Source organism: Phascolarctos cinereus, unplaced genomic scaffold, assembly GCF_003287225.1.
Source record: "Phascolarctos cinereus isolate Bilbo 61053 unplaced genomic scaffold, phaCin_HiC Scaffold_9;HRSCAF=440, whole genome shotgun sequence".
NCBI classification, from domain to species: Eukaryota; Metazoa; Chordata; class Mammalia; order Diprotodontia; family Phascolarctidae; genus Phascolarctos; species Phascolarctos cinereus.
In genome coordinates this window covers 229,053,207-229,065,559 of record NW_027556402.1, presented here as the reverse complement: position 1 = coordinate 229,065,559, position 12,353 = coordinate 229,053,207, and the positions used below count along the sequence as shown (strand labels likewise).

The following is a 12,353-nucleotide window of genomic DNA, read 5'->3' as shown; positions in this document are numbered from 1 at the left end:
AACTGGCTACTGAAAAACTAATAGCACAGATTCTAGAGGAAAAAAATGACCCTGAGTTCCTACAAAATTCAGTTATGACGCCTGATTAAATGAAGCCCAATTAGGAAAGCTAGTAATGTGATCTCCTTTGCTTGCCTCTGCCTCCTTAAAAGTTCAGTCTAGAGCAGTAGTTGTTAACCTGGGATCCACAAACTTTAAAAAAAATTTTTTGATAACTGTATTTCAAGTTCTGGTTTCTTTTATAATCCTATATATTTTGTTTTATGCATTTAAAAACATTATTTTGAGAAGCATCTGTAGGTTTCATCAGACTGCCAATAGGTTCTGTGGCAAAAAGGTTTAAGAAACCTAGGAGGAAGAGAGGAAAAGAAAGAGCATGATTTATGCAAAAAAGTCCTCAATTATTCCTCATGATATGTTTATAAAATCATTGAGTGCTCTTCTGAGGGAAAATCAGATATGTATATATTCTGGCTTTTGGTACCAGGGAATAGTCATCTCCTTAGTCAACTGGTGTTAGTGGTAGATACTAAAATTCTATAGGCGTTCTGATTTTAAAGTTTTCTTATTCTCTCTCAGCCACAGAGAAACAGGAAAACCTTGATCCTTCCTCTCTATTGGCCATTAGCTGAGCAAGTATGCATTGTGAAATAGAAAAAACTGGAAAAGGTGATAACCTTTAGAGACTAGACTAATAATGTCACATATTAAAAGGAAATGTTCTTTGAATCTGGAATCCATCTCATCTGTTGTGCGCAAAAATAAAATGCATCCCAGCCTGTGTTTTGCCCAAACGCACAGAAAAAGGCCCAAATGTTCAACTATATTAGAGATTAAGATACAGTATTGCACAGGAGGCAGGTAGAACTGACCTCTGTCTTTCCTTACTTGTCTCTGCTATATTGCTGTCATAATTCCAACCCACAAGATTCTGTTTGGAGGAGTAATCTTCCTGGCCTACTAGTTTGCCTTAAAATGTCATAGCTCCAGAGACTAAGAAAAAAAAATCAATTGTCACTTGTTGTGCTCCTGAACATATGGAAGTCAAGGAAGAATCTGAACCACCACCAGTTTGGGGAGAAGTGAACCAGCTAAATACTTTCACAGACTAAAAGTGAAGGCTTGAGTGGGAGTCTTTAAAAAGCAGAAGTCCAGCTATATAACCTTATCTTGGAGGAAGGTAAAATATTTCTGAAAGCATACCACTCATCAATTTTTCTCCAGATCCCATAAGATTAAGGTGTTATTTATTGCTTCTCTTAAAACAGCACTAGAATAGTTTTCATGGGGGAGGGGGGAAGGGGGAGGGGAATGTGGATAGTGTGGTTGGAGTGGGTAAGGTGACAAGTCCAAGACCATTTGGCAGATCTGGTAAATACCTAGAAGGTGTTAATTCACCAAATCTGGATATTTTATATAAACTATAAGACCTCTGACAGTAAAACCAAACACATTTGATTCAAATATTTTAAATGAAAGTAAATTTTAAGAATTTAAGAATAGAAGATAATGGAACTATTAGTATATTCTTCAAGTGAATAACATCCAAGGTTGTAGAATATCTTTCAAATATATTTTGCATCTATGCTTAAATTTGCTAAAAATTACAATGACATCACAGAGTTAGTGCAATCCAATTTCACTGTATTGCATGGTAGTGATATTACAGCATATTTACTTGTTACATGGCAATCAAGAGAGTACTTACACAGCAATCATAATAATGTCACAGTATATCCCCATCATCCCGACATCACAACATCCTGCTTCCATTACATTCTGAGTCACACTTACAGTCATGTCATGCTCATGTCACAATCTGAATCATACAACAGGCATTTTAGAGTAATAACACTCAGCAGTCATGTTTTTGGAACTTCTTACATTGAAGTATTTAATGCAATGGCAGCTAATTTTCTTTCACTTTTATGGAACATTTTAATAGAAAACAAATGTAAATTGCTTGTTTCAGTGGCCATACAGAACACAAAAACATCAATCATAAAAATGTCACTTAAGAAAAGTTAATAGGAAATAGATCACTTATATACAACAGTTGTTCTACACGTAGTGATTTTTCTTAGTATAACAATTACTTTCCACTTCTGTGGAGACAAATGCACACATGCAAAATATATTTCAATAAAAGATCTCGTTAATTAAACAACCTTTCCTTGTTTTGTTCACTGTAATTAATGTTGATTTTCACATGGGTTGTTGGATTTACTGTGGAGTCATGCCCTCATGCTAGTTTAAAATAATTACCTAGCATAAAAAGTCTGAACAAGTTTTAAATTAGTGTTTGAATTTCTATTTCAGCACATATGCAACCACATGCTGTGGTATACTTCTCCTGGATAACACCTGACACTTTATGAAATATCCATAAAAGATTTTAGTTAACCTGATTAATCTAAGGTTCAATATTTAAATCATGTTGCCAAGAAGAAATCAGGGAATAGCAGATTAATAGAAACTAGGGGAAATAGAGAATATGTAAAGTAGCAATATTTTAAGAATTATTACTAAATGCAGAATGGCTATATTCTAAGTGATATTTAGAAATGTCAGTTTCTCTCCACACAATGAAATATGTATAACAAAAAAAAATGTTCAAGTTAGCAGGTAAAACAAACCACATTTAAACTACACTTTTTCTGAGGATAAATAAATTTCTTATGATTCTGTGCTGTACAATTCTAGGAACTAGATAAAAATCATACCACAGAAGCTGAAATGCTCAATTAGAAATTCCTTAAAAGGAAAATGATTACGGATTCAGAAAATTGATAAAGCAAAAACAAAAAGGGCACTAATGTTACATCTCTTTTTGGGGGTTTTATATGAACTCTAATTCCTTCCTTCATATTGCTGTTGATGGAGAATTACAACTAGAAAAACATAAATGTGACTTTATGCTCCTACTTTTGTTTGGGCAATTCTGGACTATGTGAATGAAGTCACTCATCTATGTTAAATAATTATTAGCTCTATGGAATAGCTTCCAACTTTTAAAGCTCAAAAACTGGACAAAATACAAAATGAGGAACACAAGAGAAAAAAAATAGGAGTGTGCATGGTTGGGTTAATTTCCTAAATAAACATTAGGATCTGCAATGGAGATGTATTTGGATCACTTTCTATTCACCTATCATGATACTCTGGAAGCTAATAACAGGATTAAACCATGGAGTGAAAATACTAGTGGTCAGAAGAGTATGGAGGTTTTAAGAGATGCAAATGAAAGAATAGAAGCAAGTAGCTATGTCTTTTCTGGTTAGCAGCTGATCTCCCTTTCTTCACTCAGGTCTAAACTTAACATCTGAATGGTATCAGTTTGTTTTTTTTTAAAAAGGGAGAAAAAAGAAATGAAGGGCAGGAATAAGGAATGGCATATATAATTAACCACTAAACATGCTCAAGAGTTAACTTGATGAAGTTGACATTTCAACCTGGAATAAGCTATACTCACTTTGCTTAAAAACAGCTGTTTTCCTAATCCTATTCTTTCCAGTTTCTGCTACCTGTCTACAAACTGTAGATTGTATTACTATGCCTCCTAAATGTCTAACAAAGACAGGAAAACTAAGAATAAGCTTTTCTTTCAAACCTCCATGAAGACAAGAGAAAGGCAAAAGAGTTGGGCTTCCTCTTTTAAAAATAATGCATAAGAAGACATAAATCTGATCCAGCACCTAGAACCTACCTAAGGCAAGACTGTCCTTTGAAGTTTATGGCTCTAAAGAGTACACCAACTTAAAGAGCACTGTGGAAAATGACAGGGAAACCCTTTAATGGTGGGAGCACTTGCCAAAGGATCTGCAGTTTGGAGGGAAACCAGCAATCCAAAATCTGAATGTTTATTTAATTTCTAAGTACTTGAAAGAACCACAGCTGATGGGGGAAGGGGGGGAAGTTCATTTCTTTGACTTTCTGTAAGGAAATTAACTAGTTGGAGGATGGCAGATTTTGGCCTTTGAGGTCACCTAATCCAATCCCATATTTTTACAGGCAAGGAAACTGAGGTCCTGGCATGGGAAGTGACTTGGCCCAGGTCACACCGGCAGGCTTCAGATTAGGAGATCTTCAGCACCCAGACAAGGCAATGCAGGAAGCAGGCACAGTGTCACCTAGGCTGACAGGACCTGGCTCCCAGGAACCTCCAAGCTCCAAGAGGAGAACAGCTCAGGCTGGGGGAGAGAATATTTCCGATGGGGGTGGGTTGGGGTAAAAGAACATCTCAGACTGAGGGAGGAACACCTCAGGAGGGGAAGAGACATTTCAGTCAGCGGGCAAGTAAAGAGGGGTGCATGAAGAACATCTGGGGGGAATCTCAGTCTGGGGAAGGGAGTGAAGAACATCTAAGGCTGGGCTGGAGAAACATCTGGGGGAGGAAAGAATATCGCAGTGGGGGGGAGAGAACATCTGGGGGAAGAACCTCAGGCGGGGGGAAAGAACATCTGGGGGAGACCTTCAGCGGGGAAGAGAGAACATCTGGGAAGAGAACTTCAGGCGGGGGGAAGAGAACATCTGGGGGAGAACCTCAGGATGGTGGAAGAGAACATCTGGGGTAGAACCTCAGGCGCGGGGGGAGAACATCTGGGAGGGAATCTCAGCGGGGGGGGGAATGAGAACCTCCCGGGCTGAAGCATCCCTACGTTCCACCTACACTCTCACTCCCTCCCCTCCCCACGCCCCTGGCCTCGGGCCGCCGTCCCTCCCTTCCTCCCTTCCTCCCTCCCTCCGCCGGGCGCGGATCTCCGCTCCGAACAGACCGACCGACCTAAGAGCTGGTCCAGGGCCGGGAGGCCGGCGGACACCAGCAGCTGTCCATTCCGCACCGACGGCCGCGTCCCCGCAATGGAGCGCAGCCGAGCGCCGCCGCTGCTGCCACTCCCGAGCGCAGGATCCTTCCTGCGGAAGCTGCAGCCGCCGCCGCTGTCCGTCTCGTGGCCTCCCGCCGCCGTTGCCATCGACGCCCTAGGGTCTCCGGCTCCCCTTCGCCCGGCATCGCCGACGCCGGTTGTCAAGGCCGCCATCTTGTTTCTCCCCGTGTTGACCCTAGCGGAACTCTGGGAGCCGGGCCCTGCCCCGCCCTCTCCCCGCCTCCCGTAATACATCCAGCCAATGGAGCGCGGGTTTCCTGCCTCCGAACGCCAATCAGGTAGCGCGTTGCTGAGACGTGGTATTGGCTCGTGGATTTGTGGACGCCTGCTGGGCCCAGGTGAGAGAGTGCTAGGGAGAGAGCCGACTGTTGGGTGAGGGGAGTTTGGGGGAGCCTGGAGGCCGATCCTGAGGGGGCAGCTGCAGTCAAGGCCTATCAGGGACCGAGGCGGAGATCCCGAAGTACAGGAAGAGTGGAGGGAGGGGTTGTCGTCGCCCCGGATAGCCGTCTCCACCGTCTCCCTTCTCCACCCCGGCGCGGGGAGGAGGAGCCACAGCCTCGGGGCCTTTCCTTGTCGCTTTTCCGTGGGGGAACAAGTCGGGTCCCCGATGAGTTCTCTGCCGCCCTAGGATGCTTTGTTAGATACCCAGGTCGGGCTTCCGATAGCAAGATCCTTCCCTCCTTCCGCGCGGCTGAGCCGGGATCTTGCAATGAAAGACCTTGCCCTTGGGGCGGGGGGGTGGGAGGAGATGTGACTTCTTTTGGGGGAAAGGGGGAAGGGCAGGACCTGGGATTTATCATCCCAGTGTGGAAACTTGCTCCCCTGGTGCTGGTCAGCGCCGCCGAAGCCTTACCGTTTGTTGTGTGTAACTTCAGAGGCTGTGGTGGGGGGCAGGGCGTGGGGCTGGAGAGCCCAAGTGCTTGGGAGCGTGGGTCGTGGAGGGAAAGGAGCCCACGCAGGGCTTTCTGACTCCCGGGCGCCGGGCCGAAGAAGCAGCCTGACCAGTCCGCTCTCCACTTATCGGGAGACGCTTTTAGTTCATTTTAATTAGTGCTTCTGAAACACTTGGAGATTCTCCGGTGAGGAGGTGTGTGAATGACAAGTGTTACCCTGACAGAGCCTCGTTCACACTTTTAATTGTCTTTTGCTGTTAACGCAGCTGCAAATAACCAAAATACTTTTGGTATCTTCCCCCCAAAATTGACATAAAGAATTAGAGGTGTGTGTATTTTCCTTCATGGGTATACGTGAACTTTGAACTGCGAGCTGCGTCATTAGAATAGAGAATTTATAATGTGTGAAAAATTCGTGCATACTTTGTAGCTGTATGGTTCCCTTTTTTTTTTTTTTGACTTTGTCCTTCCAAAATGAGCCGGTTGCTTTTTTTTTTTTTAACACTTTATGGCTTGTCAAAAATCTCAAATTATGCCTTCCTGATTTTAAGACGAAATATTTTAGTCAGTATGGCATTTTAAAGAGTTTTGTACTTAAAATGCATGGAAAATGAAATTTTCATTTGTGTGGAGTTGTAGTATTTTTCTGTCATAGGTGAATTTTATTTTTCTTTTGAAGCGTTTTCATCATCGCTTATGTTCAACGGGTGCTGAGGCAATGGGAAACCACCATTTCTGAAATTTCACCACTAGAAATCTTTACTTTAGTAGCATTTTGCAAGTACCTCTTAAGTGCCTACAGCACTATGCTTGTTATTTGAGAGGCTATACAAATGATGTCAAAAACCCAAAATATTATTCACACTTAAGACTTAGGGGAGACCATTGCACAGGTGATACAGTATAGCAGAAAAAGACAAATACACTTGAACTTATGCTAAATACAAAACAAAGTGTAGTGAACTAAAATTTGCGCTGCAAATGTGCTGTAACATTAATTAAGATCAACCTCAGAGGGGATCAATTCAGAACATTCCAGTATATAAACTGGTGTTCACTGCTGTTTTGATAACCTTAGAGCTTGTGTTTGACCTGAAATATTATAGACATTACTCTTAACAAGCTTTTCTTACCTATATATTTCTATAAAAAACAAGGGAGTCTTTCTGCCCTAGTCTTGGCTTCCTTTGGGTTTTAGCTGTATAAATTTTGTTTGATTGCTGAAACTGATGGGATAGCCCAACTTTCAGTCTACATAGAGAAGCAAAAGATATATCCATATTAAAGCATTATTGAAATCCTAGGGATAGGGACTAGATCTGTGATTTCATTGTTACCAGGAACTCTTCTTCTGAGAAAATGCCATCTAGCAGGGCAGAGCCACCCTTCTGTCTAGAACACCAAGAAGTAAAATGACTTGCCCATGGTCACAAATCCAGTGCATAAGGTGCCAGAGAAGGTTCTTGAACCCAGGTCTTCCTACCAGTAATTGAGGTTAGTTCTCTATCCATTAGCCTGTGTATCATAGGAATATATAAAATTGATCTTTCATGTTTTGTCCAGTAGGAAAAACCTTTTAAAATAGATGTAATAAAAAAGTAATTTGAGAAAGGAGAGCATTTTTAAGTGAATCCTGGAAATCCTTACCAAGGAGGTAGCAACCGAGCTCAACCTTGAAGGAAGACAAGGACTGATTTCTTAAAGTTCAAGCTGAAGTAGCACATTCCAAGATTCTGCTAAGTTTCTTGAGAGGAACCATGCAATTAAAACCAGAAAGTTTCATAGCAAAAATGAAAAATGGACATTTAATTCTGTACAGACCTGTAGTTTTAATATTATTTTGCTCTATCATGAGAATTGTAAAGACAACAGAAAATGAATGTCAGGCTAAGAAATTTGTATTTTATTCTAGAAGCCATGGGAAACCACTCAAGATTTTTGAGCAGATGAGTGATGTGGTCAGACTTGTGTTTTAAGAAAATTATTTTGGCAATTCTGTGAAGGATGAATTGCTAGGAGAGCAGAAAGCTGTTAGGAAGTTAATAATGATAGAAGGATTTGCTTGTATTATAAAGTTCAAGTCTTCTACTGAACAAAACCCATTTGCCAAGTTATAACAGTTCCATCCTGTATTTTGAAATGAGACTTAGTATTATTTGATTTCGAACATACTTTGGTACTTTTGAGTTGGTGGCCTTATATGGTGCACTTTCAGTTATTGTAGATTACAACTCATTTATGCTTTCTTCTGTCTAATTCTTGTCCGTGTCATCCCATAATTCCTTCATGTAACATCTGTCCAATTCACCGATAGCATTCCTCTTCAACTTTGAATATATTGTGGATTTAAACATAATTGATACACTTTCTACCAATGGATTTATGGTAACCACTGTGCTAAGATCTGGGGATAAAAAAAGAAGTAAAAGATAGTTCCTGCCCTCAAGGAACTAACAAACTAATGGGAGGTACAATAAGCAAGCAATTATATACAATCTATTTACATTGTTTATTTACAGTTGTTGCCTTAAGTGAAAAAAAAAAACCAGTCTTAATTTTCCTTGGCTTTTCCCTGAGCCTGTTTTACTGAGCCCTTTGGAACACCCATTTTACTATGAGTAGAATTCCTCTAGATTTTGTTTAAATATTGTTGGCCTGTGCTTTTCCATGACTGCTTACTTTGAAACCTCTTCCAGTGGAGGTTATTCTTCCTACTTTCTTGTCCCCTTCTTCAGTTCTTCAGGGATGGTTCATCCAGTTATTTAATGAACAGGAAGTGCTTGTTATGTGCTAGGTGCTGTGCTATGTCCTGAGGATAGAAAGAGGCAAAAGACAGTCCTGTAAAGAAGTCACAATCAAACCGGGGAGACAGCACATAAACTACTATCTGTAAACAAGACATACATAGGATAAAGTGGAAATCATCCACAGAAGGGAGGAATAAGCATTATGGGGGATTAGAAAAGGTTACTTGGAGAAGGCGAGGTTTTAGCTATGACTTAAGGGCAACTAGGAAGTAAAGATAAGGAGGGAAGGGAATTCCAGGCACGGGAGACAGCCGTTTGGGAGATGGAGTGTGTAGCGTGCTAGGCACATCAAGGAGGCCAATCTCACTAGATTACAGAGGATACGGGGTAAATTGTAAATAAGTAAATTGTAAATAAGTAAATTGTAATAAGAATAGAAGAGTAGAGTGGGGGGTGGGATGCAAATTATGTAGGTCTTTGAATACTAGAGGATTTTATATTTGATCGTGGACGTAATATAGAGCCACTGGAGTTGATTGATTTTTTTTGGGGGGGGTGTCATGACCTAGTCATATTTGATTTTAGGAAAATAGCTGGGGTAAGGATGGATGGACAGACAGGAATAGGAAGAGACTCTAGGCAGTGAGACCATTCAGCAGTCTATTTCAGGAGCCGAGGCGAGAGGTGATAAAGACAAGCAGCAGTGTGGTGGTAATTTCAAGAGAGAAGGGATTGTATACAGGAGTTGTGAAAGTAACATCAACAGGATTTAGCAACAGATTGAATACGAGGTTGAGACAGTGAGGAGTTAGCAACAAATATGTTGCTTAGGAGGATGGTGGTACCCTCAGTACTGAAAGTGCAGTTGGGACAAGGGGAGTGTTTTTGGGGGAGTGGGGAAGATAATGAGTTCTATTTTGGGCATGTTGAGTTTAAGATGTCTATGGGACTCCAGCTAAAGATGTCTAATAGTTGGAGATCTGAAAATAAAGGTCTTGAGAGATTAGGTCTGGATTAATAGATTTGAGAAACATCTGCATAGAGATGATAATTTAATCCAAAAGAGCTGATGAGATCACCATGTAAGGTATAAAGGAAGAAGAGAAGGCAGAGGATATCTACTATTAGTGGCCAGGATCTGGGCTTCACAGGTGTGGCCTGAGTAAAGATCCAGAAAAGAAGCTGGAGGGGTTATAGATAGGGTAAGAGCCTTGGTACTCTGTCACCTTCCTCTGTCCCTCTGATTGGAGGTTGGAGCCATGAACTCCCAAACCTCTATTTAAAGAGAGAGCACAGCTTAGAGCTTTTTTTTTTTTTCAAATCCTGAAAGCACTATTTTGAGACTTCTCTGACTTCACCATTCCTCTCTCCTTTTACCCCTCCATGGTACCTCCTTCTGCCCCTCCTAAATGGGAGTGGCCAGGGTGGAGGAAAGGTACAGTAGAGATGGGAGAAAGATTAAACCCCTCCCAAGGAGGAGCATTCTTTTCCCTTGGGAACTGCTAAACCCTGAAGATAGGATGGTTTCCTTATCTACAAGGTTCCCAGCTGCACAATTTCTCAGTCTAGGGCATACTGACTGGCACCTGTCTTGACTCCTGGGGACATGTAGGGAGTCCAGCTTGGGGTACAAACATCAAATTATGAATTATGTCAGCTGGGAAGGGTGGGGCTTCATCCTTGACAGTTCAGAGTCTCTTGCATGCTCTGGGTCTAGTGTTTCTGGAAAATGTGTCAGTTCAAAAGGACAAGTTCAGGAGACCCCTTAACAAAGGTAATCTCAGAGGGCAAATAATAAGAAGGGGAGAGCAAATAATAAGAGGACAGAAAGACCTCCTGCAGAAGGTGGGATTTGAGCTGGATTTTGAAGGAAGTCAGGAAGCCAGTAGGTGGAAATGAGGCCCCAGACCTGGGGAAAGAGATTGCTGTGTGTAAGCGATGAGGTCAGGTTGTGTTATGACAGGGTGTCTCTAAAGAATTTCAAAGACTCAGGCTGACTCTGAGCCAGCTACGGAGATTTATTATGGTTTTGAGGTTTCATTTTTTGGTGAATGACTATGTTCCTTAGAGGAATTAGCAATTTCAGTAAGGTGAGACAGACAATTTTATAGAGTATATGATGCTGATTACACAACTAAGATTTACATAGAATATATGAATATGATTAATATTAAGGCAGGAGGGGTTTGTTAAGGTATTAGGTAATGGGGAGGGGTCCCAGCCTCAGTGGCATTGCACATGTAGTTACCCACAATGCATCCAGAAAAACGGGAGGGGGAGTGGAGGAAATGTATGTATGATAATGATATTATAATAAGCCTCTTTACATCATAAATTTATTCTGGGTCAGTTTTTTACTATTACTGCACAGGCACCATTTTAAAGGGGGGCCTCTTCTATGGTTTGGTGGTCAAGCATCCTGCTCTACATCCTGGTGGTACCGTTTCTGATTGGCTAGCTATTGTGGTCCTGTCTGGTCAAGATGGATGGTGTGGTTGTGTTTGAATGCATGTACACACCTGTTTCCATTGGAAATATATGAATTGGATCTGGGGGCAGAGGCTAGTTAGAGGATCAAGTCTGGGGGCATTGGTCTGCCTGTGATTGAGTTTGGGGACCTGTGATGTGGTTAAGGCCAGATTGTGTGGTCAAATCAGGGCATGCCTGCTGTTCGGTTGGACCCACTAGGAAGTTAGAATATTGGGCCTGGGGGAAGCTTTATTGGGATTCTGTCACAAGGAATAACAAGGAGCCTAGTATAGCTGAGTCAAAATATATCAGAGGAGTAAAATGTAAGGTTAGAAAGGTAGGAGGGGACAGACTGTAAAAGACTTTAAATGCCAAATAGAAAACTTCATATTTGGTATGGAGGTAATAGAGAACCACTTGAATTTATTGAATGAGCTATCATATGATCAGACTTGGGCTTTAATAAAATTGACTTTGGCAACTTAGTAGAAGATAGATTGGAATGGGGAGACCTGTAGCATATTACCAAGGAAGAATTGTGAGGCAAAAATGGTTTAAAAGATAGCAAAGATATATACTGCCAGAAAAGCTGATGGAGTAGTTGAGATAAAGAGTGAAGAATAATAGCTGGTGTCTTCTCCATGGCTACCAATGTGATACTATCTACTCATCCTTTTTCAAACCTCAAACCTGGAATAATTTTGCCATTTGCTATTTACCCACCTATTCCTTTGGAGAAACTCAGTTAACAGTGCTGACCAGGTCCATTTCAGATATGTTATGTAATCTCAACCATACCATACCTGTTGCATGCCAATATTTTTACCTTTCCCTGATGGACTCTTCCCTCAGTTTCTGATCCAGATCTTTTTTCCTTAAGACACTTAGGCCATACCCCTCTCTCAGCAGAGGCCTCAAGTCATACTTCATTAAAAAAAATGTAGGCCTTTCATTGAGAGGCCCCTCTTTTCCTCAATTCTGCATTTCAGATGACCTCAATATTATCCCTTGTTCTCTCCTCCTGTGCTCCAATCTTGAAAGAATAGGTCACCCTCCTGCCAATGCCAAACCATCCGTTTTTATACCCTGATCCCACATCTTGATTCCCAGAGTGCTGAAGCCAAGAAGACACTAATGGAAACTGCTGCTTCTTTTACTCTGTGTGGTATCCTGAGTCATCAGCTATTCCTGCTCAGCAATCAGGGTCCCGTCATTGATTAGTTTATATATGGCAGAAACATGTGTACTCCATCTTTCTCCTGAATGGAGAATGGACCACATGGTGCATTGGAAGCAGACAGAGAATATTGTCTCCCTATGTTACCTTTCTAGGCTTTAAAAAGCAAACAAAACCTTAA

At 41.5% G+C, this 12,353-nt stretch overlaps 2 protein-coding genes across 10 annotated transcripts in view; one reads left to right on the top strand and one right to left on the bottom strand.

Annotated features, from left to right (window-relative positions):
* The window catches only part of ELP4 (elongator acetyltransferase complex subunit 4), a 259,098-nt gene extending 253,856 nt beyond the window's left edge, over positions 1-5,242 (bottom strand). The window contains exon 1 of the mRNA XM_020963880.2: positions 4,784-5,242. Coding sequence (XP_020819539.1) covers positions 4,784-5,120 — 337 coding nt within the window. The 5' untranslated portion in view covers positions 5,121-5,242. The remainder of the gene's footprint in view (positions 1-4,783) is intronic.
* IMMP1L (inner mitochondrial membrane peptidase subunit 1) overlaps positions 5,137-12,353 on the top strand; it is a 91,870-nt gene continuing 84,653 nt past the window's right edge. For 4 of the 9 annotated variants that reach the window (XM_078148677.1, XM_078148684.1, XM_078148678.1 and 1 more), the window contains exon 1: positions 5,168-5,224. The gene's annotated coding sequence lies outside the window, so the exon portion shown is untranslated. Of the gene's footprint in view, positions 5,225-5,444; positions 5,536-12,353 lie in introns of those variants that run through there. The other 5 variants (XM_020963881.2, XM_078148683.1, XM_078148680.1 and 2 more) reach the window with 5 other exon arrangements.